General features: G+C 41.4%; 1 protein-coding gene across 4 annotated transcripts; it reads left to right on the forward strand.

Annotated features, from left to right (window-relative positions):
• Positions 1 to 1,930: 1,930 nt before the first annotated feature.
• On the forward strand, positions 1,931 to 24,707 carry LOC137767572 (zinc finger protein 717-like). Of its 4 annotated transcripts, XM_068548821.1 has the most exons (6): positions 1,950 to 2,002; positions 5,331 to 5,389; positions 18,433 to 18,481; positions 18,777 to 18,903; positions 19,159 to 19,251; positions 22,493 to 24,707. In XM_068548821.1, the coding sequence occupies exons 4-6, from the start codon at positions 18,870 to 18,872 to the stop codon at positions 24,121 to 24,123; spliced, it is 1,758 nt and encodes a 585-aa protein (XP_068404922.1). In that variant the 5' UTR covers positions 1,950 to 2,002; positions 5,331 to 5,389; positions 18,433 to 18,481; positions 18,777 to 18,869; the 3' UTR covers positions 24,124 to 24,707. The 4 variants fall into 4 exon arrangements, with proteins under 4 accessions (XP_068404920.1, XP_068404921.1, XP_068404922.1 ...); XM_068548819.1 differs by lacking the exon at positions 18,433 to 18,481 and having other exon boundaries at positions 1,931 to 2,002; XM_068548822.1 differs by lacking the exons at positions 1,950 to 2,002; positions 18,433 to 18,481 and adding an exon at positions 6,504 to 6,576 and having other exon boundaries at positions 5,329 to 5,389.
• Positions 24,708 to 25,741: the final 1,034 nt, after the last annotated feature.

Below are 25,741 nucleotides of genomic sequence, written 5' to 3' on the forward strand. Positions count from 1 at the left end.
TAGGGTGGAACCTTACTATTCCTTCTTTCAACTGGGCTTATAACTTTTCCTCTCATCCCTCAAAGGTTGCTTGCCTCTCTCCTTTAGCTGGAATGACTTTAGCTACTACCTGTGAGGGCATAGAACATTCCCGCACCCATTTAGGAAAACCCTACTTCAACATCACTTTAGACATCTGCCTAGCCCGTACAAATCGCACCTATTTCCTTTGAGGATCCAATGCCTATTTATGCCTTCCAGCCAACTGGACGGGGACCTGTACCCTTGCATACATTACTCCTAATCTTACACTTATAAATGACAGCATCCCACTTCCCTTATGCTCTCGATCACGTAAACAAAAGCAGGCAGCCCTCACTGTAATATCAGTCCTAGAGATGACCACTGGGATAGAGACAGGCTCAGCTGGACTTTTAAACTTTGTTTTCACTGCCTGACAGCTCTTTCTTGAACTCACACAACAGATTGCCTACTCAGCAGCTCAAATTAACACTCTACAAGAACAAATAAATTCTCTAGCAGGCGTGGTTTTACAGAATAGGAGAGCTTTATACTTATCAACGGCTAAACAAGGTGGGACCTGTGCAATGTTAAAGGAGGATTGCTGGGTTTTTTTGTCAACCAATTGGGCAAAATTCAAACTAAACTTTGGAATATTATCGAAAAGAGCTAAAGGGTTTTATATGAAGGGAGCCTCAAAGGGATTCGACTGGTGGGATTTCAAGACTAATATCTGGTCCTGGTTCTCTTGGCTAACTCCTTTTCTAGGTCCTATAGCAGCCTTCCTACTTCTACTGATCTTTGGGCCATGCATTTTTAACCTCCTTGTTAAGTTTGTCTCTTCTAGAATACAACAAATGAACCTCCAGATGGTAAGGTGACAAGAATACCGGCCAGTCAACACCCAGACAACACTTGAACAAGCCTCCATCACATTCCATGGAGCCCCCACTCCCTCTCTAGTAATACTCTGACAGAGAGCAGGCATCAGGAACCCAGGGCCCCTATGACGCCCCTGCCTCTTCTCCTAACAAAAAGGGTTCCTGAACGCCTGAGAAGGAGCTAGGCAGATAGGTAGACATGAGCAGGGTGTCCAACAGGGCCAAAGGATTAGCCCTATAAATAAAGAGAGGGGGAAATTTGGTGCTCCGAGGACAAAGAACAAGATAAACTCAAAGGGCCAGCATTGCCAGAACAAAGAGTTACAGGACTCTTATCACTCTGTCACATTGCGACCATTGCAATGTCCCAGAGCCCTCCCAAGCAGCATGCCCTGTCCCTTTCCTAACCACACTGCCTGCCTTGAACTCCTCTTGTGGCACTTACAGGCACGCATAGACCTACGTGTAATAAAATTTTCTATGTCACGTTTCCTTGTGGTCTTTGTTGACGGTGGTTCACCATTGCGCACACTGAGGATATACATTTAAACTCTTAATTTAACAAAGTCACAACAGTCGCAATTATGGTTTAAGTACTTTAATAAGGACAGACATTGTGATATTTCACGATTCATGCTGTAGTATGCAACTGTTAAAAAAAAAAAAAAGGACGTGGGTTCCATAACCGCAATGCCATTATAGGAAATAAAAACATTAAAGCTAACTTATAGTATCATCGGATTCTCGGCCCTCATAAGAATTTCCCCATTCGTCCCACAACATCTCTTTCAGCTTCTTAAACTAGGACTTAATAACAAACCAGAATTCCACGTGGTTGCACGTGGGTCGAGACACGGTCTCATCCATCACATCCGGGGCTCAGGGCAGCAAGACCCATTACCCCTCGATACACAAAACGTCCCCCGACGGCGCCTACGGACGGAGACGCGTGTGGGACACGCACTCTCGCCACGCAAGGACGCGTTCCCGCAGGAGCCACTTGGAGGGAGTCTTCCGGGTTTCTCCTGCGCGTGTGCGGCCCCGCCCACCCGGAACTTCCGGACCCCACTGCGCTACGGCAGCTGCGCCCGCGCGCTGGCTAGGATTCTGGGTACCCGAAGGTGGGTGCAAGGGTGGAAGGCGGCCGCGGCGCGGGGACGCAGGGCGGGGCGGGGGTGCTGCGCCACTCGGTGGGAGAGTAAAGGTTGGCGGGTGTGAGCGGCGCGGCCTGAGGCGCAGGTGCGAGCCGCGGCCTGGGCAGGGGCCGGGAGGCGATTGTGGCCTCAGGACCCGCTGGTCCGGGGCTGGAAAGGGCCGGCTCGGGCCGTGCTTCGAGTGTTGCTTGGTCAGAAGACGGTGCACTGCGGACAGCCGGGCGCCCGCCTCCGGAGGCTTCGCGACCTGGGGGTGGAGTCCAAGGTGACTGTGAGGCCGGGGCGGGTCTGCAGACCACGCGAGCGAGCGTGGGAGGGCTGCGGGCTGCGTGCACTGTCCAGCTGTGCCGCCGAAGCAAGCCTTCTGGGCGATGTCATTAACCTCTGTGACATTGGGTTTGCTCGCCTGTGACGCGAGCGCCTTAAGGACTAGCGAGTTGCCCCCGATTCCCGGAGAAATCAGTGTGAAATGCATGAGGAGTCTTACTTTGTGGTAGTTGTTAGTGGGGTCTCTCGGCGTCTTTTCAGCAGGTGAAGTGTCAGGTCCCCTCCTGCGCTGTGTAGCCTGCTGAGCACTCCAGGTTTCGTTTACAGTTTACACAAGAGCTAGTTTCTAGAGACCGTGAGTGCCAGGGGGGATCACTGGGCTCTGAATGACTGACCCCTTTTCTTTGGAACAAGGTAGTTTGGAACAAGGTAGCATGAAGGGGAGGCGCCGTATGAACGAAAGACAACCCCTGAAACCTGAACCCGCTTATTAGCGCTTCAGAGAAGAGGCAGAAGAGCCACAGAAAGGAGAAGATTCTAGCTTTGCATGGCCAAGCAATTATTGATGCTTCTGCCCAGACTGAACGAGATATGGGTGACACTGCTTCCTCCCGAAGTTGTCAAAGACTGGGTGATAATGGAAGGTCTCAGTCAACTTTCAGAAGGAGACCTGAGCTAGGCTGAGAGGGGTAGGCAGAGGCCAAAAGAAATGTTACTTATTGGAGAGGTCCCGAGGGTGTGGTCTGGGGTGGAGGGATAACCTGTCACAGCTGAGAGAATCTGTCTATGGTGCTCCCTAAATATTCCCATTCCTTCATTCTACCCCCACTGTTTCTGTTATCTCAACTCTCTCAAGCCTATTATACCGTCAAGTTTGGTATCTGGAGGTATGCTGATGCTCGCTCTTCCTAGCAGTTCTTTCTGTTAGTTCAGGAAGGGTTTGTCAGGGTATGTCTGTCTTACGAGAAAGACTGGGGAGTGAGCGGGGTGTGGAGAGGAAAAAGGATTTGAGGACATGAGTGATGTGCCAGGCTCACGTGATTTTTTGTATACATCAGGCATCTTGACTTTTGGATAATATTATCCACTCTGCCACCATGAAGTCAAACACGTTTACTTTTGACACCATTTTTGAGAAATGCAGTCAACTTAAATAATTTTTAGAAGACCTTGACTTAAACATGCCTATCTTATTTTCCCTAATTCTTTCTGTGGACTAAGTGAGCTCCGGGGACTAATAATACAAGTGTTTCCCACTTAACATCAGAAATCTGTTCTTGATAATCATAAATTCCACAGCACAATAACAGAAGCCTATTTCCCACTGTTTAAACTAGGAAAATTAGAGTGAATCACACTTCACTCTAATTGGCTCCAAACTGAGTTTTAAAAAATGTAAATAAAACACAGCGTATGCCTCCATAAAATTAACAGACTCGTGTTATGATGTAAAAAAGTTAAAACATAGTTTTCTGGTCTGCACACAATTGCTTTCTAAAATTCACGCGGTCTCTTAGTTGCAACAACCTTACTGAGGTCCATCCAGGTGACATTTGTTTTCCTTTCAGAAGTTCTACATGTGGTTGTGAAGTTCTATTGATTGTATTTCAGCATGTAATGTAAGACTTTTTTCCCCAGGTAATTTTGTTAAAAACATTGAGTTTGGGGACTTAGACATATCATTTAGCATTTGCTCAGTAATGAACCAACCCAAATTTACTGACTTAAAAAACAACAACAACAACAAAAACACATTGGGGGCTTCCCTGGTGGCGCAGTGGTTGAGAATCTGCCTGCCAATGCAGGGGACACAGATTCGAGCCCTGGTCCGGGAAGATCCCACATGCCGTGGAGCAGCTAAGCCCGTGTGCCACAACTACTGAGCCCACGTGTCACAACTACTGAAGCCCGTGCGCCTAGAGCTTGTGCTCTGCAACAAAGAGAAGCCACCACAATGAGAAGCCTGCGCACTGCAACGAAGCGTAGCCCCCGCTCACCGCAACTAGAGAAAGCCCGCGCACAGCAACAAAGACCCAATGTGGCCAAAAATAAATAAATAAATAAATATATTAAAAAAAGATTTGCTCAAAGTTTAGCATCTTGGGTTTTTTTTAAATTTTTGTTTTGTTTTTACTTTTTAAAATTTTATTGGCACATAGTTGATTTACAATGTTGTGTTAGTTTCTGCTGTACAGCAAAGTGAATCAGTTTATACATATACATATATCCACTCTTTTTTAGATTCTATTCCTGTATAGGTCATTACAGAGTATTGAGTAGAGTTCCCTGTGCTTTCAGTAGGTTCTTATTAGCTGTCTCTTTTATATATAGTAGTATGTATATGTCAATCCCAGTCTCCCAATTTATTCCTCCCCCACTCCTTTTCCCCTTGATAACTGTAAGTTTGTTTTCTACATCTATGACTCTATTTCTGTATTGTAAATAGGTTCATTTGTATCATTTTTTTAGATTCTACATATAAGCAGTATCATATGATATTTGTCTTTGACTTACTTCACTCAGTATGACAATCTCTAGGTCTGTGGTTCAGCATTTTGGGGCTAGGTTTAGTTGGTCAGTTCCTGTGTTAGTGTTGTCTGGTTCGCAAATGAAGCTGTAGTCATCTGGTGCCCTGACTGAAGTTGTGTGATTTCAGATGACTTCATTTACTTTTTTGGTGGTTTGTGCTGGCTGTTGGCTAAACCACGTGTCCCTAACAGGCTAGCCCCAGAAGGCAAGCTGTAGTGGAAAAGTGCTTTTCATCTGTGTTTGCATCATATGTCCTTTTTTTTTTTTTAATATCTTTTTCGGAGTATAATTGCTTTACAATGTTGTGTTAGTTTCTGCTGTATCCTATGTCCTTTTAACCAAAGCAAGTCGAATGGCAGAGCCCACATCAGTTGTAGGGAACGTCACAGGGAAATAAATACGGAGAAGCAGCCATTGTGTAAATAAAGCAACAACCATTATTTAAGTAAGCATTTTTAAAAATTTAAATTGATGCCCCTCCATTCACCTTCTCTCCCAGCTCTCTTTCCAGAGTCCTCTGTGTGTTTCTAAGAACAGCAGGAAATGAATACATCTCTGGTGAGTTGTTTTTTTTTCCTCAACTTGTTTTATATTTTACTGTATGAGCTTTATGAGGGTCCTTAAAGTAAAATGGAAAAGTAAAAATAAGTAAGATTCAGCTTCAGGGCAATACACATAAACAAGATAAAGGTGGCATGTGGATATAGTCAGGTAATATGACCTTAGAGTTGTCCAAGGTGAGTGCAATGGCAAAAACACAGATACAGCTGTTCCCTGATCAGAATGGACCCTTAGAAGAAAGCATGCTACATTCCCTTGAGACATGAGAACTTGCACGCACAGAAGTCTGAACAGTGTCTTAATTGGTCACATAGATGATGGAGTGGACAGTGTTTCACTGCCAGTCTGGAAATAAACACTTCATGCATTCTGCAGTGGTGACACTTACCTAGTGCTGAAGCAGAACTTGCTTAATACGGTTTTTCTGGAGTTGCTAAAATAGTGTGGTCCCAGACAGCTTTTGGAAGGCCCTACTTGATGCATGGATAAAATGTGGAATGTCTGGAGGATTGAACTGACTGCAGGTCTTTTAAATAACTCATTTCTCTCAGCTAGTCTATGTATGCAGGTTGTATAGCAGACTGTTCAAGGTTATATTTTCTGGCAAATGTTTCCACTGCTCTCTTGCAGCTTAACCTACTCAACATGGTCTTAATTCATTTCTTCTCACGCTCACCAATAACCTAAATTATAGTTAGGTTCAATGAATATGTTGTAGTCTTTGCCTTACTTGAACCTTCTGCCATATTGAAGCTACTGTCCATGATCTCATGGAAATTCTTGTCCATTAGCTTCTATTGTGCCCTCTCTGATGGTTTATTCCCGAATTCTTCTGTCTTTTTCTTTTGCTCCTGAACGTTGCTCATCCAAGTGTTCAAACCTGGGCCCCGTTCTTCACACTCTGCAGTTCTCCTTGACCTGTTTGGCCCTCTGTGATTTGACAGTCCTGTTTCTCTCCAGCTTGGACCTCTTCCCGACCTTTAGACCATAGGTTCAGCTCCTTGTTGAATGCTTTCTTGTAGCTATGCAGAAGGTACCTCAAGCTCAACAAATCCAAAATGAAAACCACATTCTTCTTTCTTCCGTTACATATGATACTACTTTCATCCAGCCAGTGACTCAAACCACCGAAATGAGATTTCTCCTGGACCCCTCCCTCTCTCTCAGCTTTAATCTCATCTAAGGTAAAGTCCTGCTACTTCTATTTGTTCCTTTAATTTCATCTGATGTCTGCATTGTTGCTCACTAACAAACGCAGTAACTTTCTTTTATACGTTGGAATTGTCATCCTTGGCAAAACCTGAAGGATGTGTTTGCCGTGATCTGGTTAGATTCCCCTCGAGCTGTGCTGCTGGCCAGCATGTGTGGTGACAGCCTTAGGAGTCCAGTGGGAGAAAGAATTCAGGAGTTATTCAGACATATTTGAACAAGGGTCAGGACAAAGTTACACAAAGTCTAAAAACAAGGGTTACAGATTTTTGTAATTTTTAACTTTCATTTATATAAATTTGTCAGTGATTCTATCGCTTTTATTATGATATAATTGTGTATTGCTAGTTCAAAAACGACCTTTTTCCAAACCCTGTTAAAGACTATTTAATTCTTCTGCTATTTCAGTTAATCACTTAAAAATGAGTAGGGAGAAGTGAATGTGTGCATTATTCATAACTATGACTATGGAGCAGAACTCTCCTAATTGTTGGTTAATTTTTTTTTATTGTGATAAAATACACATAAGCTAATATTGGCAATTTCACCATTTTTAAGAGTACAATTCAGTACTCGTAGTACATTTAGTTTATTCACACTGTTGTGTAATCATCACCACTAAGAATATCCAGATTCATCCTCCCCAGATAAAACTTTACTCGGGACTTCCCTGGTGGCACAGTGGTTAAGAATCTGCCTGCCAATGCAGGAGACACAGGTTCAATCCCTGGTCCAGGAAGATCCCACATGCCACGGAGCAACTAAGCCCATGCGCCATAACTACTGAAGCCCGCATGCTGCAACTACTGAAGCCTGAGCACCTTCTCGTGTGCTCTGCAACAGGAGAAGCCACTGCAGTGAGAAGCCCGTGCACTGCAACAGAGAGTAGCCACCACTCACCGCAACTAGAGAAAGCCCGCACGCAGCACTGAAGACCCAACGCAGCCAAAAACAAAAAAAAAAACCAAAAAAACTTTACTCATTAAACCCTAAGTCCCTCTTCTCCCCTCTCCCAGCCCCTGGCAGCAACCACTGTAATCTCTGTCTCTATGAAGTTGACGACTCTAAGAACCTCATATAAGTGGAATCATGCAGTATCTGTCCTTAAATGACTGACTTATTTCACCTAGTGTAGTGTCCTCAAGGTTTATCCATATTGTAGCAGGTCAAAATTCACTTCCTTATAAAGTCTCAATAATATTACCATTATATGTATGTCCACGTTTTATTTATCCATTAATCCATCAATGGTTTCATGGGTTACTTTAACCTTTTAGGCTGTAAAGGATAATGCTGTTATGACCGTGTGTGTAGACATTATCTTTTCTAGTTCCCACTTTAACTTTGTTTCTTATACACCCAGAAGTAAAGTTGTAGGATCACATTGTAATTATGTATTTAATTTTTTCAGGAATCACCATGTTGTCTTCCATGGTGGCTGCACTATTTTACATTCCCACCAGCAGTGCACAAGGTTTCCAGGTTCTTCATATTCTTGCCAACACTTGTTCTTTCCTGTTTTGTTCTGTTTTTAAAATAATAGCCACCCTAACGGGCATAAGATGATATCTCATTGTGCTTTTGATTTGCTTTTCTCTAATGACTGGCGATGTTGAGCATGTTTTTATGTGTGTATGGGCCATTTGTATATCCTCTTTGCACATTTTTTAAATAGACCTTTATTTTTTATAGCAGTGTTAGGTTCCCAGCAAAATTGAGCAGCAGGTGCAGTGATTTCCAGTGTACTCTCTGCCCGCGCACGCTGCCTCCCCATTGTCAGGATCGGGCATTCATTTGTTACCATTCACGAAGCTACACAGACATATCCTTATTACCCAAAGTCCTTGGTTTACATTATAATTCACTCTTGGTACTGTACTTTTCATGGGTTTGGACAAATGTGTAATGATATGTATTCACCATTATAGTCATACAGAGTGGTTTTATTGCCCTAAGAATCCTCTGTGCTCTTTCTGTTCATCCTTCTGTAATCCATAGCCCTTGGCAACCACTGGTATTTTTACTATCTGCATAGTTTTGCCTATTATAGAATGTCATATAGTTAGAATCATGTTATGTAGGTTTTTTAGATTGGCTGCTTTCACTTGTTAACATGCTTTTAAGTTTCCTCTGTGTCTTTTCATGGCTTGATAGCTCATTTATTTTTAGCACTGAATAATATTACATTTCCTGGATGTACCGCAGTTTATCCACTCGTCTACTGAAGGACATTTTGGTTGCTTCCAAGTTTGGCAATTGATGAGTAAAGCTATTACAAACATCCGTGTACTGGTTTTATGTGGACATATGTTTTCAGTTCCTTTGGATAAATACCAGAAGCGCAGTTGCTGGATCATGTGTTAAAAGTGTGTGTTTAATTTTGAAGACAGTACCAAACTGTCTTCTAGAGTGGCTCTACCATTTTGGTACTTTGTTATGGCAGCCCTATCAAATTAATACACTACTTCATTCCACTGCTTTTTTATTGGTTACTATAAGGCTTACAATATGAGTCTTTATCAGAATATACTAGAGGAGCAGTGCATTACTTCACATAAAATGTAGAGACCTTTGAGTAGTAGTATTCCATTTGCAACCCCTATCATTTGTACTTTTGTTTTTATACATGTGTATGTACATATTGAGTCTACATACATTATGAGTCTCCTGTATGTTATTATAATTTTTCTTTAAACAATCATATCTATCTTAAAGGAATTAAGAGAAGAAATCTATATATATATAATCCTTTATATTTACCCACACATTTACCATTTCCAATGATCCTGATTCTTTCCTATGGATTCAGGTTAACATCTGGTATCTTTTTCTTTCATCCTGGAGAATGTCCTGTAGCATTTTTAGTGCTATCTTCTGATGATGAATTAGCTTAGTTTTTCTTTATCTGAAAATGTCTTTATTTCATCTTTATTTTTAGCATAGTTTCACTGGATAGAATTACGGCTTGAAGGATGTTTCTGTTCAGCATATTAAAGATGTTTCCCACGGTTTCTGATGAGAAGTCATCTATCATTCATGTGCAGATGTACCTGAATGTGATCTTTTCCTTTGGCTGCTTTCGAGATCTTCTCTTTACCTTTGGATACTGGCAGTGTGACTGGTGTGCCTAGAGTAGTTTTCTTTTTTTATAAATTTATTTATTTTTAGCTGCGTTGGGTCTTTGTTGCTGCGCATGGGCTTTCTCTAGTTGCGGCAAGTGGGGGCTGCTCTTCGTTGTGCGTGGGCATCTCATTGCAGCGGCTTCTCTTGTTATGGAGCATGGGCTCTAGGCACGTGGACTTCAGTAGTTGTGGCACATGGGCTCAGTAGTTGTGGCGCACGGGCTTAGCTGCTCTGCGGCATGTGGGATCTTCCTGGACCAGGGCTTGAACCCGTGTCCCCTGCATTGGCAGGCAGATTCTTAAGCACTGTGCCACAAGGGAAGTCCCTAGAGTAGTTTTCTTTGAATCTAAGCTGATCGTGGGTCATTGAGCTGCTTTAATCTGTAAATTCATGTCTTTCACAAAATTTGGGAAGGTTTTAGCCACTGTTTCTAAAAATACATATTATGTTCCATTCTTTCTCTCTCCTTTCTGTCTGGTGCTACAATTACATATATGTTAGACTGTTTTCTAAATTGCTTCTTAGCCTCTTTTCATTTTTCTTCATTTTTTTTCTCTCTTAAAAAGATAAAATATCTATTGATCTATCTTGAAGTTCATTGGCTTTCTTTTGCTGTTTCCAATCCAATGTTCAGCTCATCAGAAAGTTTTTCATTTTTGTTACTGTAGTTTGTAGCTCTGCAATTTCCATTTAATTGTTTTTCTAGTTTGTTTTTCTGTACTGATATTGCCCCCCCCCCAATACATTATTTTTTATATTCCTTTAAGTACTTGAACGTATTTATGGATGGGTTAACAATGTTTCTGCTACGTGCAGCATCTGGGATACCTTGGGATTAGTTTCTAGTGATTATTTTTTGTCATTTTTTGTTTTTCTTCTTGAGTATGTGTCACATTTTCCTGTTACTTTACATATGTTGAGATTCTGAATTATGTACTAAACATTGTAAATCATATGTTACAAGAGATTTGGGATCCTGTTATATTTCTCTAAAGAGTGATTTTGTTCTACAAGGCAGTTAACTTGGCTGGATTCAAATTCTAAACTTCATTTCTTATAGTGACCGGCAGCTGACTCTTCATTCATTTCCTTCAGCTTTGAGAGGCTGCTTTCTTGTTGAGCCCTCTGAGGTCTTCCACATATGTGTAGTTTAGCAGTCAGCCAACAACTGTGGTTGGTTTTGTGTGGAAATTTGGTACATTATGTTCTTTTGCTGCTTCTCTCCCAGAGCTACCCCCCCCACCCCCACTGAGTTTTCCAGTTTTGTTGGCAGCCCTAAACTATGCCCTCTGACACCTAAGCCAGTAAAGCTTCAGCTTTCAGTTTCTTGATCTATTTGCAGATTGAAGATTGCCCTCTGGTAAAATGCCATAAACTTGCAAAGTAGTTTGTCCTTCAATGGATTATTCAAATCTAGTTTCTGCCTACTTTTAGTTGTTCTCCAGTGCCTTTAGGTGATTGTGTTATAAATTTTGTCCAGCTTTTTTTTTTTTTTTTAAGACAGTGAAATAGAAAGTCTTTATTTATTTATTTACTTATTTATTTATGTATGGCTGTGTTGGGTCATCGCCTCCATGCGAGGGCCCCCTCCAGCCGCGGCAAGCGGGGGCCACCCCTCACCGCGGTGCGCGGGCCTCTCACTATCGCGGCCTCTCCTGTTTCGGAGCACAGGCTCCAGATGCGCAGGCTCAGCAACTGTGGCTCACGGGCCTAGTTGCTCCGTGGCATGTGGGATCCTCCCAGACCAGGGCTCGAACCCGGGTCCCGTGCATTGGCAGGCAGACTCCCAACCACTGTGCCACCAGGGAAGCCCCTGTCCAGCTTTTATAATAGTTTCCTGCACATTGTTAGTCTGGTCAAGCTACTTTGCCATTAACATACAAGCCATGCTACATTTATGATGTTTATATTTTTAAATCTATCTTCACTAGTTTATCTGGCCTGTCTTTATCATAGGGTCATTTTCTCTCCACTGGACTATTGTTCAGCTCTCTTAAGTCTCCCAATCTTACTACTATCCCAACTCAGTTCTTTCTTCCATGGGAATAATTCATCCAAGATAAGGGTCAGTAAATTATGGCATACAGGTCAGATGTGGCTATTACCTATTTTTGTGTGACCTATGAGCTTGTTTTTTGGCTTATTACACTTCTTTTTAGCAGTTACTTTAAGGTTTGTGCTATTCATCTTTAATTTATCATAGTCTACTTTAAAATAAGATACCATTTATATAAGAACCTTAAAACAGTATACTTCAAAAGTTTTCTCCTCCCAGCTTCTGTGATACCGTTGGCATACCTTTTACTCCCACATGCATTCTTTTGTTTTGGCTGCGTTAGGACTTCGTTGCTGTGCACCGGCTTTCTCTAGTTGCAGTGAGCGGTGTCTACTCTTCATTGCAGTGCACAGTCTTCTCATTACAGTGGCTTCTCCTGTTGCAGAGCCTGGGCTCTAGGCGCACGGGCTTCAGTAGTTGCCGCACACGGGCTCAGTAGTTGCAGCACGCAGGCCCTAGGGCATGCGGGCTTTAGTAGTTGTGGCCCACGGGCTCAGTAATTGTGGCTTGCGGGCTCTAGAGCGCAGGCTCAGTAGTTGTGGTGCACGGGCTTAGTTGTTCCATGGCATGTGGGATCTTCCTGGACCAGGGATCGAACCTGTGTCCCCTGATTGGCAGGCAGATTTTTAAGTACTGCGCCACTAGGGAAGTCCCCCACATGCATTCTTATTTTGCTTCATATGGTCAATTACCTTTTAAAGGAGTTTGAACATAAAAACAATATATATTATATTATTTCATATTATATTATACAATATATATTACATATTACGATATATATTATATATTTATTAATATATTTACCATTTCGAGTGTTCTTTATTCCTTTATATATACCCAGATTTCTATCTGATATCATTTTTCTTCGGATTTTAGGCAATTTGATTACAGTGGTCCTTGTTATAGTTAGTTACCTGATGTTTCTTGCTTGTACAAACTTTGGTGGTCCCCAGAGTGCCCTCATGCCCTTTACCAGCTGCAATTTTGGGAGTCCTCATGATCACCCTCAGATTCAGTAATTCACTAGCAGGACTCAACAGAACTTAGAAAAGCTGTTGTGGGCTTCCCTGGTGGTGCAGTGGTTAAGAGTCCACCTGCCAATGCAGGGGACGCAGCTTCGAGCCCTGGCCCGGGAAGATCCCACATACCGCCGAGCAACTAAGCCCATGCGCCACAACTACTGAGCCTGCGCTCTAGAGCCCACGAGCTACAACTACGGAAGCCTGTGCTCCGCAACAAGAGAAGCCACTGCAATGAGAAGCCTGCCTACTGCGACAAAGAGTAGCCCCCGCTCTCAGCAACTAGAGAAAACTCCCATGCAGCAGCGAAGACCCAATGCAGCCAAAGATTAAATAAATGAGTAAATAAATAAATTTTTTAAAAAAGCTGTTGCACTCATGTTTATGGTTTTGTACAGTGAAAGGATGCAGATTAAAATCAGTTAAGGGATCAGGCACATGAAGCAGGGTCCAGGAGTCTTCATGTGCAAGGTTCCAAAAACCTGCCAGTGGAGCCACGTGGACAGTGCCTTTTTCTCCCAGCAACAAGGTTTGACGGTGTGCATGGAATGTTGAGAAGTAGGGAAGCTTACTTGAGCCTTGATATCCAGCTTGTATTGGGGCTCTGTCATGTGGACATGGTTAACCGTCTGTGTGGCTGACCTTAATCTCTAGTCCCTCCATAGACTGGGCTCATAAAATGTGCTGATAACAAGGCCTCCCACCATTAATCACATTTTTAGCATAGGATATCTGTGTGACCCAAAGCTATCAGGTTAAACAAAGATATTTGTATCAGGCAAGACACTTCAGGGCTTATATGTAAGACCTAAAACCATAAAACTCCTAACAGAAAAAAGCTTCTACATTAGACTTGGCAATATTTTTTTGGATATGGCACCAGATGCACAAGAAACAAAAGCAAAAATAAACAAGTAGGACTACATCATACTAAAAAGCAAAGAAAGCACTTGACCAAACGAGAAGGGAACCCGTGGGATGAGAAAAATTTGAAAGTCATATATGATAAGAGGTTAATATCCAAAATATAAGGAATTTATTACAACTCATAGGAAAAAATAAAAAACCAAGTCAAAAATGGGCAAAGGACCTGAATAAACATTTTTCCAATGAAAACATACAGATAGCCAACATGTACACGAAAAGGTGCTCAATGTCACTAATCATTGGGAAAATGCAAATCAAAACCACAATGCGATATCACCTCACCCCTGTTTAATGCTAGTATCAAAAAGACAAGAGATCACAAGTGTTGCTGAGGATGTAGTTAAAAGGAAACCTTTTATGCTAGGGTGGGAATTAATTTATACAGCCATTTTAGAAGACAATATGAGATTTTCTCAAATAGGGACTTCCCTAGTGGTCCAATGGCTCGGACTCCGTGCTCTCAATGCAGCGGGCCCAGGTTCAATCCCTGGTCAGGGAACTAGATCCCACATGCCACAACTAAAGATCCCGCATGCCACAGTAAAGATCCCGCACACGGCAACAAAGATCCCGTGTGCTGCAACTAAGACCCGGCACAGCCAAATAGATGATAGATAGATAGATAGGAAGAAAGAAACAATAAGAAACCTTAAAAATAGAACTACTCTGTGATCCAGGAAATCTGCTTCTGGGAATATTTCTGACGGAAATGAAATCAGTGTCTCAAAGAAATATCTTAACACCCGTGTTCCTTGCAGTATTACAACAGCCAAGACACAGAAATAACCTAAGTATCGGTAATCAGATGAATGGATAAAGCAAATGTGGTATATATATCTAGGGGAATGTTATTTATCCATTAAAAAGAAAGATATTCTGCCATTTGCAACAACATAGATGAACCTGAGGGCATTATGCTAAGTGAAATAAGCCGAACAGTGAAAGGCTACTTTATGGTATCACTTAACTGTGGAAGGAAAAATAAAAAAAGTTGAGTTCATGAAAACAGTAGAATGGTGGTTGTCGGTATGGGGGAAATGGTAAAGGTTGGTGAAAGGGTACAAACTTCTAATTATAAGATGAATAAATTATGAGGAACTAATGTACAGTATGGTGACTATGAGACAATAGTTTATAATACTTTATTGTTTAGTTGCAATTTGCCACGAGAATTGATCTTAAGTGTTCTCATACATACACACAAAGAGGGTAACTGTGAGGTGATGGGTGTGTTAAGTAACTTGATTGTAGTAATCAGGTCATAATGCATACATTTATCAAATCAGCAGGTTATACACTTTAAATATATATAATTTTATTTGTCAATTATACTTCAATAAAAATGGAATAATGTAAGATTAGGTATAAAATTAAAAACTAATAAAATAATAAATATGCCTTCCTCAGTGGCTGGGCTTCTTTTTTTGATATGCTTCTTGTCGATAGTCTCAAGCAGCCTCTTTAAATCTTAAACTGTCAGTACTTTTTAGTTCAGTTTGGTTGGTTTTTGACAGTACAACCCTAAAAAATGTAGTTGGATTTATATCTTTATTTCAGCTAGCTTGAGCTTTGTGAGACATACCTTTCTATGTTTTTTTTTTTTTTCTTTTTGGTATTCATGTATCTATATATTTTTTAGACTGTAAGTTTTTGTTTTTTCTTAAGTATTTCATCCTTAGTCTGTGCCATTTTGGGCAACAGAAGGGATTTATTGTGGGCCAGCTCAAGCCATTCTTAAGTTTTAACAGTGACTATCATAGTTATATTCTTCATTTGTTACTTGCCATGCACTTGAGTATAATTACTTTTGATTCCTAAAGTGTTTCTCATTGTATTTTTTTCTGTAAGAACTGAAAGAGGTAACTTTTTCTGCCTTAACACAATAAAAGCAAAAGAAATGTTTTGAGAGTTTTCCTACTCTACAAGACCCCAAATTTCTAGCTTCTGCTTATTTTCTTTCATCCCTCCTTGGAATCTTTTTTTTTTTTTTCCTCCCCTTAGCTCATCATTTTCCTATATTAACATTTTGATTTCCTGCCTCTTTTTCTAAGATTTTAAGTCCATCAGGTAAACATTATTTGATTTAAGAAGTATGACTCATGTGGCTTAAGTAACAGTAAGTATATAACTACCAGTTATCTTAAGTAACACCATGGTCCATTATAACACCATCCTCACAGTTTCTCTGCACTACTTGTTGCCATTGTTGGTGGTGTTTTTTTGTTTGGTTTGGTGCCAGTTCAGTTACCAGTTCGGTCAGGAAGAAAGGTTTCTTTCTCAGTGCTATTACCTGTCCTTCATGGGTCAGCTTTAGTTTTGTTCCTTTCAGCATCATGCAGCATCCCGGACAGAGGAGTATTTCTTTCTGTAATATTGCTGAGGATGAACATGGTAAAGGGGAAATACGGTGATCATTGTGTGACTCTTAAATAGATTCTGTTTAGGAGTGATGCTTCCATTCACATGTCATTGGTCAAAGCAAGACAGGTGGAGAATTACAAATCTGTTTATGTGAGTTCCAGCGCAAGGGGATATATACATCCTTTTACAGAGAAAGGCACTGCAAGGAGTGCTATGAACTGAATTATATTCCCCCCAAATATATATGCTGTAGCCTTAACTCCCAATGCATTTAATCAAGTTTAAATGAGGTCGTAGGGTGGGGCCATTACTCCAATAGAATTAGTGGCCCTATAAGAAAAGGAAGAGAGAGATCTCTTCCTTCCTTCTCCCTCCCTCCCTGCCATATATGGACTCAGCAGAAACGCAGCCATCTGCAAGCTAGGAATGGAGCCCTTACCAGGAAATGAATTGGCTGGCACCTTGATCTTAGACTTCCCTGCCTGTAGAATTGTAAGAAAAGAGTTTTCTGTTGTTTAAGCCACCCAGTCTATGGCACTGAATTTAGCTGGACAGAAATATAACCTACCGCATGTTTATTCTTAATTTTCCACATGAACTTTTAAATCAGCTTGCCATGATGTGTACTACTCATTCCCATCGGTGAACATGGTATGTCTTTTCATTTGTTTAGTTCTTTTTTGTATCCTTCAGGGTTCCCCCCCACCCCCTCATAAATTCTGTACATTATTTTGTTAAATGTATTGCTAGGTGTTTTGTCGTCTTGTTATTGTGGTTGTGTGAGTATCCTCATGTATATGAAAGTTTATATAAAAGCCTTATATTAGTTATATAAGCTACTAATTTATTAAATCTTCCTATGTGGAGTACTTGGATGTACTTGGATGTCATGTGAGTCTCTTCAGTATGAATTATATGGAAACCATCATCATTTTCACTGCTGTTTTCTCTCTTTAATTGTGTTGACTGACACTACTAGTACAGTGTTAATAACTATGGTGATGAAGCATCCTTGCTCTGCATGTTTCCCCATAAGTGTGATGCTGGCTTTCACTTGTGGCTAAGACATACACATTTATCATGTTAAGGAAAAATCCCGTGAATCCTCTTTTAAGTTTTTTTTATTACAAATGAGAAGGTATTTTTATAGATGTCTACTTAGCATCTGTGTGGATGATCTAGAATTTTCTCCACCGAACTCCAAATACGATGGACTGTATTAATAGATTTCTTAATATTGAGGCTTTCTCTATTCCTAGAATAATTAAAAATTTCTTCTCCATTGTCACGGTCTGTTTTTCTTTCTCTGTCAGTAAATATCAGTGTTTCCTAAAACGCCATACTTGTTCATTTTCTCCTTTCAATCTCTTAGGTTGTCTTTGAGCAATTTTATTCACTCCGATGGCTTCAGCTACCACTAAAATATTGCTGTTTCCTAAATCCTTTTCTTCATCTTGTATCTCTCTCCTGAGCTCAAGAGCATATATCCATTTGCCAGTTGCACATCTTCACATATTTGACCACAGAAATTTCAAACTTCAAACATGCTATGTCCAAGATCTGTGTCTGTTTTGCAAATCCTATTCTTTGTCCTTACCCCAATATCAGTTTATAGTGCTAGTATCTACCAGCTTGTAGTGCAGACAGCCTGGTAGTAAAACTTTCCCTTCACCTTCTCAGAGCAAATGAGTACCAAATTCTTTTTCTTTTTCTTTTTTTTTCTGTTTTGGAATTAGTCCTCTGTTCTGTATTCATCTTCCTCTGTTACCTCAGTATAGCTGGTCATTTCTCCCTCTGTTTATTCTCCTCTGATTCTCCCTTAAGCCCTTCTCCATTCTCCTACTGGACAATGAGTGTTAAAGGGCACATCTGGCTATGTAGCTTACCTCTCATTATCAGCCCCTCATTATTCACTCCCTGTTGTTTAGGAAGTGGGTCATGTTCACTCTCGGGTAGACATAAGCAATTCCTTAGGTAATAAGAAGAAAATTCTAGGATGCATGTGTACATACTTTTTTTAAAAAATGGTGAGCACGTAAGGTTTTTTATTGATGGAGTTAGGTCATATATTTAAATGCAGGGTAACTTTATAATCAGTTCCTTGAATACCTTTACTATCTTTATCTCTTATCTCAGCCCAGGAGCACCCACCTGGATGTGGTGCTGCTTGTACTTCCATTAAAGTGGCATCTGTTCTTTATGCCCTCTCAGCTTGACCTCTGCTCTTGCCTCATATTCGTGAGAACATGTGGTTCACACTGAACAGCCGACATGTTTAGCTATTCAGTGAAGTGCAACCTGACAGTACAGAGTACAACTGTTCTTTTTCTCCCTTGATACCCCAGGCTACCTTAAACATGTGTGTAACCTGGTTCATCTAACACATTATTCCAGGTAAGTGTTTGTACTTATGTCTCCATACCAGCTCATATGCTCCTTGTATCCTTGGCAATGAGGACCATTCCAGATTTATAAGGGAAACTATGATAGTACTTTGAAGAACTACTAAATTAACACAGATGTAGGGTATTTCTACTATGATTTCTCCTTATCCCACAATATAGAGTACAAAGCGTGGTATGGTATATCCTGTGTAAGATAAAACACACACATAAGAATGAATTCCTAGACTTCCTGTTCTTTTGACCCAGGCTGATGCCTTGAATTGAGGAAAAATGTACCATTACAGGGGTTGGTGTCATTTGAGGATGTGGCTGTGAACTTCACCTGGGAGGAGTGGCAGGACCTGGATGATGCTCAGAGGACCCTATACAGAGATGTCATGCTGGAGACCTACAGTAGCCTGGTGTCACTGGGTGAGCAAAACTCCCCTAGTAACTGCCAAGTGCAAGCACTTTTTTCTTCATTGGTAAATGTACAGTTGTTTGTGAAATGAAATGCTACTTAGGTTTAAGATTCCGGGCCAGGAAGAACGTGTGTTCACCCCTCCAGTCAGAGGTTCAGACTGGCCCTTCATTGCACGACTCTTGAAGCTGTGCTGTTGGCATTTTTCAAGAGCCCATGAAACTTAAACAGTTTGGCAGAAGTCCTACATTATTTCTCATCAACAGGGCATTGCATTACCAAACCTGAGGTGATCATCAAGTTGGAGCAAGGAGCAGCACCATGGACTGTAAAAGAAACCCCAGACCAGGGTTTCCCAGGTCAGTCAGTGCATATGAGCAGGGAGGCTGGGAAGAGGAGAGCACAGCAGATGTTGGCCATGCTGAGCTATTTTTCACCAGTGGTTTTCTCCAAGTTCATACCTTGGGACAGACTTTAGTCTGCATGTATCAGACTCATGCATTATTCAGTCTCCAAATATGGCTCTCACATGTAAACCTCCCCCTTTTTGTTAATTGCTGAATATTTTCTTAGACTTACCAAAAACTGGTGCCCACCTGCCTCCTCTTGGAATTTTTTCTTGGTTAGTCACTGTCCCTAGATTCTCAGTAGGCCGTCTTTTTTGTTTTTTTAAAAATATTTATTTATTTATTTATTGGCTGCGTTGGATCTTAGTTGCAGCACGTGGGATCTTCGATTTGTTGTAGTGCACGGGCTTCTCTCTAGGTGAGGCGCACAGGCTTAGTTGCCCCACAGCAACTGCATTGCAATGCCCCTGCATTGCAAGAAGGATTCTTAACCACTGGACCACCAGGGAAGTCCCAGTAGGCCTCTTTTTTTTTTTTTAAATTTTTATTTATTTATTTATTTATTTATTTATGGCTGTGTTGGGTCTTCGTTTCTGTGCGAGGTCTTTCTCTAGTTGCGGCGAGCGGGGGCCACTCTTCATCGCGGTGCGCGGGCCTCTCATTATCGCAGCCTCTCTTGTTGCGGAGCACAGGCTCCAGACACTCAGGCTCAGTAATTGTGGCTCACGGGCCTAGTTGCTCCGCGGCATGTGGGATCTTCCCAGACCAGGGCTCGAACCCATGTCCCCTGCATTGGCAGGCAGATTCTCAACCACTGCGCCACCAGGGAAGCCCCCAGTAGGCCTCTTTTTGTTCATTCTCAGAGACTGTTTTCTTTTGGGCATTTAGTCATACATTCATTTATTCTTTTAACATGTTAATTGGGAAGTTTTACACACTGGTAAATTTTGTAAATGTGTGGATTACAGCAGTAATCAAAGAAATGTCTTTTTTAAAATTAATTAATTAATTAATTTTTATTTCTGGCTGCATTGGGTCTTTGTTGCTGCATGCGGGCTTTCTCTAGCTGTGGTGAGCAGGGCCTACTCTTCGTTGTGGTGCATGGGCTTCTCATTGCGATGGCTTCTCTTGTTGCAGAGCACAGGCTCTAGGCACGCAGGCTTCAGTAGTTGTGGCTCACGGGCTCTAGAGTGCAGGCTCAGTAGCTGTAGCACATGGGCTTAGTTGCTCCGCGGCATGTGGGATCTTCCTGGACCAGGGATCGAACCCGTGTCCCCTGCATTGGCAGGCGGATTCCTAACCACTGTGCCACCAGGGAAGTCTCGAAATGTCCTTTTTATATAGAGCTTATATTTTGTTGAAAGAGAAAAATGAAACAAATATACATGTTTAGTAGTGAAATCAGAGCCACAAAAGTGTTAAACAAGGATGAGAGAGAGGAAAATAAGAGTATAGTGTTTCCAGAAGGGTGTTAAGAAGGCACATTTAGGGGAGATTAAGTGTTTATGTTGGTAGAGCTTACGTTTGAGATGACTGCATTCCATTTTGACATGGAACATATGTGTGCATGTAAAATCTGGAGTAGAAGATGGACATCACTGCTGGAGATGCAAATTAGGAAATCATTAACTCAAGACTGGTAGGAGTAGAGGAGGTGGCCTACGGACCTATTAAGACCATGAGAGAAGTGGTCCAGGTACAGGTCTCATAAATCATGACATCAGAAACCATGAGGCTGAGAAGGACCCAGAAAACTGTTCACCGTGGAAAGTGGTGGCCTGTGACATGGGAGGAGAAACTAGAGACTGTGGGTCTAAGGCCAGTGAAACCAAGAATTTCGTACTTTGGGAGTGGAGTTTGAAATTAACATTTTTAACTTTCTCTTGTGAAGATCATTGTTTTAAAAAAATAAAAAAAGAATGAGAAGTGTACGTGGGACTCCAGTTTCAATATAACTAAGGGACAGCTGAAACTGTAAAGTACAGTAAAGTTAATATCTGCAGAAGCAGTGAATTATCAAGTAGAGTCACTTGCACCATGAAGTGAGGTGAAAATGCCTAGGCTGTTGGTCTCAGAAGCACCCAGAAAAAGCTTTTCGAAGATGGTGGGCACAGGCTGGGTTGCAGAACCTAAATCCTTCAGACCAGCAGGGAGGAGTTGCACAAAGTGGTGAATTAGAGTTTCGTGAACTTGTAAGGGTTCTGAGAAGCCAAGGGTATAGTGTTAAGTTAGGAATTTGCAGAAAGCTCCCTTGTCCAGCATGGAAAAAAAGATTAAGCCTTTGAAAAACCCATAGGTGCCTATAGCTGTTCCCCAGGGAGAAGTAAAAACTAAACAAACATAGGTGTAAAGTTCTTGTCTTTAAGCAGTATTCTTATTTAGGTGACACAAGTGGCCCTCTCCCATATCCTGTAAGTAGCTTATCCAGGAAAATCATGCCATCTTCAAAGCTGAGCGATCAGAAAAGGGCTAGCCCAAGTTACCCACAATTATAAGAAGAAAGGTAGAGATAATGAATGGAAAACCAATGGTAGATGAAAAGCTGTCAGCTGAAATCTACATTTAGACAGTAAGTAAGTATTTTGACCTAATACTTCCTCATTGAAAAGAATTTAAAAGAAAAGAAAAAAACTTAAGCAAAACCAAACAAAAACAAAAAACCCAATGATTTGACATTAGAAAATCTATCAATGAAGTTTCTTACATTAATTCATTAGGGAGAAAAATCACATACTTATAAAATCAGTACCCATTATTGATTTTTAAAAATATTTATTTATTTATTTTTGGCTGCGTTGGGTCTTTGTTGCTGAGCGCGGGCTTTCTCTAGTTGTGGTGAGCGGGGGCTACTCTTCGTTGCGGTGCGTGGGCTTCTCACTGTGGTGGCTTCTCTTTGTTATAGAGCACGGGCTCTAGGCATGTGGGCTTCATAGCTGTGGCACGCAGGCTCAGTAGTTGCAGCTCACAGGCTCTAGAACACAGGCTCAGTAGTTGGGGTGCACAACACGTGGGATCTTAGTTGCTCTGTGGCATGTGGGATCTTCCAGGACCAGGGCTTGAATCCGTATACCCTGCATTGGCAGGCTGATTCTTAACCATTGTACCACCAGGGAAGTCCCCCGTCACTGATTCTTTAAAGAATCATATCCCGCTAGGATGAAAAGAAACTTCTTTACCTTTACAAACCATTCCATAGGAAATACTTATATGTGATTCAAAGGTATGACCTGTAATTATTTTTATCTCCTTTTAGATGTCCAGATTGTGGATGACCTGATTGAGACCAGCCAGGAAAATCATGGTAGACGTTTGTGGCAAGTTGTAATCACCAGCAACGAAACATCAACTAAGGGGACAACTGACTTAGGAAAAACATTTAATCTGAGCCCAATTCATATTTCAAAACTGATGATAAATGATGGTAACTATTCAGAAATGAAGTCAGAAATGTTGAATATGTGTAAGAACACGTTTCTCCCTAGTGAGCCTGATGAGATGCATGCTGGAGAGAAACCGGAGGACAGTAATAGAACTCGGAAATCCCTCAGATATGCTGAGTACCCTAGTCATCAGAAGAAGAATCAAACTCTGCAGCAACCTTTTGAACGTAACGGACAAGGGAGAGACTTCATCAAGGAAGCAATATTCTTTACACATAGGAGGGTTCGTATGGGTGAGATGGCTTACAAATATAAGAAATATTGGAAGGCCTGTGATCAGTCAGCTCTCATTGCCCAAGAGAGAACTCACATAGGGGAGAATCACTATAGATGTAACAAATGGGGGAATACCTTTTGTAAGAAACCAACACAGTTGAATCTTCACAGAGCTGATCTCCAGGAGCAACAGCATAAATGTAATCAAAGTGGGAATAATTTCTGCCAGAAATTACATCCCCCTCAGCTTCAGAGAATTCAGTTAGGAGAGAAAACGTTTGAATGTGATGTATGCGGTAAAACTTTCTATAAAAAGTCTAATCTCACTAAACATCAGAAAATACACACAGGAGAGAAACCCTATGCACGTGATGAATGTGAGAAATCCTTCTGCCATAAATCAGACCGTACTATTCATCAGAGAATCCACACTGGGGGAAAGCCCTATGAATGTAATGAATGTGGGAAATCCTTCTGCCAGAAGTCAGCCCTCACTGTTCATCAAAGGATTCACAATAGGGAGACACCTCATGAATGCAATGATTGTGGTAAAACCTTCCATAAGAAGTCAGTACTCACTGCACATCAGAGAACTCACACAGGAGAGAGACCTTATGCATGTAAACAATGTGGGAAATCCTTTGGCCACCGGCCAGCCCTCACTGTACATCAGAGAACTCACACAAGAGACAAACCTTATAAATGTAATGAATGTGGGAAATCCTTCTGTGTGAAGCCAAAACTCACTGTACATCTGAGACTTCACACAGGTGAGAAACCCTATGAATGTAAAGAATGTGGTAAAACTTTCTACCAGAAGTCAAAACTCACTGTACACCAGAGAACTCACACAGGTGAGAAACCTTATAAATGTGACGAATGTCAGAAAACCTTTTGTGAAAAGTCAACCCTCAGTAGACATCAGAGAACACACACAGGAGAGAAGCCCTATGGATGTAAAGAATGTAGGAAAACTTTCTTCCAGAAGTCAGCCCTCACTGTACATCAAAGAACTCACACAGGAGAGAAGCCCTATGAATGTAATGAATGTGGAAAAACCTTTTGCCAGAAATCACACCTCAGCAAACATCAGAGGACTCACACAGAGGAGAAATCATGTATGGCAGAGACTGGCTGTATGTACACCCAAACTCACTTTCTTTTTCTTTGGGGCACACAGTTAGCCTGCATTTCTCAGCCTTCCTTTACTGTGGGTGGGACCATATAACTGAGCTGTGGCCAGGAGAATTTGAACACAAGCAATAAACATTAATTCCAGGCCAGGCCACAAGAAAAAAAAAAAAAAACCTTCCATGCATTCCTGCTGACATTTTATGCCCTGTGGTTCTGAAGCGCAAATCTGCTCCCCACACCCCCACCCCGGTTTGCCTTGGGAGCCACTGGGTGGAGATGGCAACCATGACTTAAGACAGAAAAAATTGATTATGATTATGGAGAGCAGAAATTTTCCCAACTCTACCAAAAAAAAAAATGTCCATTTGTGCTTTACCTGAGTGAGAAATAAATATTCACTGTTGGGCCCTCCCATGTGTAATCCATTTACAACACTACCAGTCCATTGTGGCCAGTTCATTTTATGAATTTGAGACAGACTTCTGTGAGAAGTTACCAGTCCTTGTGTAAAAAATTCACACAAATTGTGTAGAAAATTCAACACAATTCCTTGTGGTGTCATCTTTCATCCCCAGTCAATTGATGGAAAAATCAAGTCATATGAAGAGACAAAGAATGCAAGAAATGTAGGAATGCCTTTATCAGGCAGAGACAGCTCATTGAACACTGAGAATAAAGTAAAGCCTTATAAATATCTTTACTGTATCAGAGTTTTCAATAAAACAACTTTATGTACATCAGAGAATTTCTAATGAAAAGAAAACTATCAGCTTAGGTAATGTGAATGAAGTTTTCCAGATAGAAATATTAAATAATGTATTGAAAAAAAAATTTAAGACTGTAGACCAGTCGTCCTCTAATGGGGATGATTTTGCCTCCAAAGGGACATTTGGCAGTGCTACTCCTGGTACCAGCACAGTGCCACTTCTGCCTTTTCATATTCAGAGAAGTTGCAAGGCCCATGAAAGTTCTGAGGAGTGGAGAAATAGACTCTCCGTCTTTGATGGAAATGTTGCAAGGGCACATTGCAGAAGAGTGTGCAGGATGGGACATGTTAATGCGACCATCTTTGGAAAATATAGTATGACACTGTCCACTGTATGGCCACAGAGTTCACATAGATTCCACATACAAAAAATACTCATACTATACTAAGTCTCCCCCAAATCTCATTTTATAAAGCCGTTGGCTCAAAAATCTAGGATCTTGTCATCTGTGTCAGGTCTAGGTACACATAGGCTCTTTGGGCACAGTTCCATGTTCATGGTTAATCTGAAGATGTGTGACATGAAGTCACCAGTCACCTGCCCTGCAAACACTGAACAGGCAAAGGTAACACAGAGATGGGATACCAACAGCAAGTCCACTCAAGGGGCAGTGGGATGGGGAGGCACTTAGCCATCACTGGCTAAGTCCAGCAGGACACACCATCAGTTCCTTGATTAGGGTACAGTGTTACAGGGGATGATTTCCAAGGCTCTGTACTGAGTGAAGTCGTCTTCCCTTTTCCATGAGACAAAGCCTGATTTTGTAACTAACTAGTTGGTTCAGTCCTACTTCCTGCCCAGAGGGCTCTTTTCTTTGTTTTTTCCTCTTCTTAGAAAAATATATTTTTTTAATTAAAAAAATTTTTTTTCCCTTTTTTTTTTTTTGGCCATGCCGCACAGCTTGTGGGATCTTAGTTCCCCGACCAGGGATCGAACCCCGGCCCC

The sequence above is a fragment of the Eschrichtius robustus genome, chromosome 7 (genome assembly GCF_028021215.1).
Source record: "Eschrichtius robustus isolate mEscRob2 chromosome 7, mEscRob2.pri, whole genome shotgun sequence".
NCBI lineage: Eukaryota > Metazoa > Chordata > Mammalia > Artiodactyla > Eschrichtiidae > Eschrichtius > Eschrichtius robustus.

Bases quoted from the DNA above. Each gene is read 5' to 3' on its own strand.
- LOC137767572 (XM_068548819.1), top strand. The intron at 18,904-19,158 runs GTGAGCAAAACT...TCTCATCAACAG, and splicing joins CAGTAGCCTGGTGTCACTGG to GGCATTGCATTACCAAACCT. The intron at 19,252-22,492 runs GTCAGTCAGTGC...ATCTCCTTTTAG, and splicing joins CCCAGACCAGGGTTTCCCAG to ATGTCCAGATTGTGGATGAC.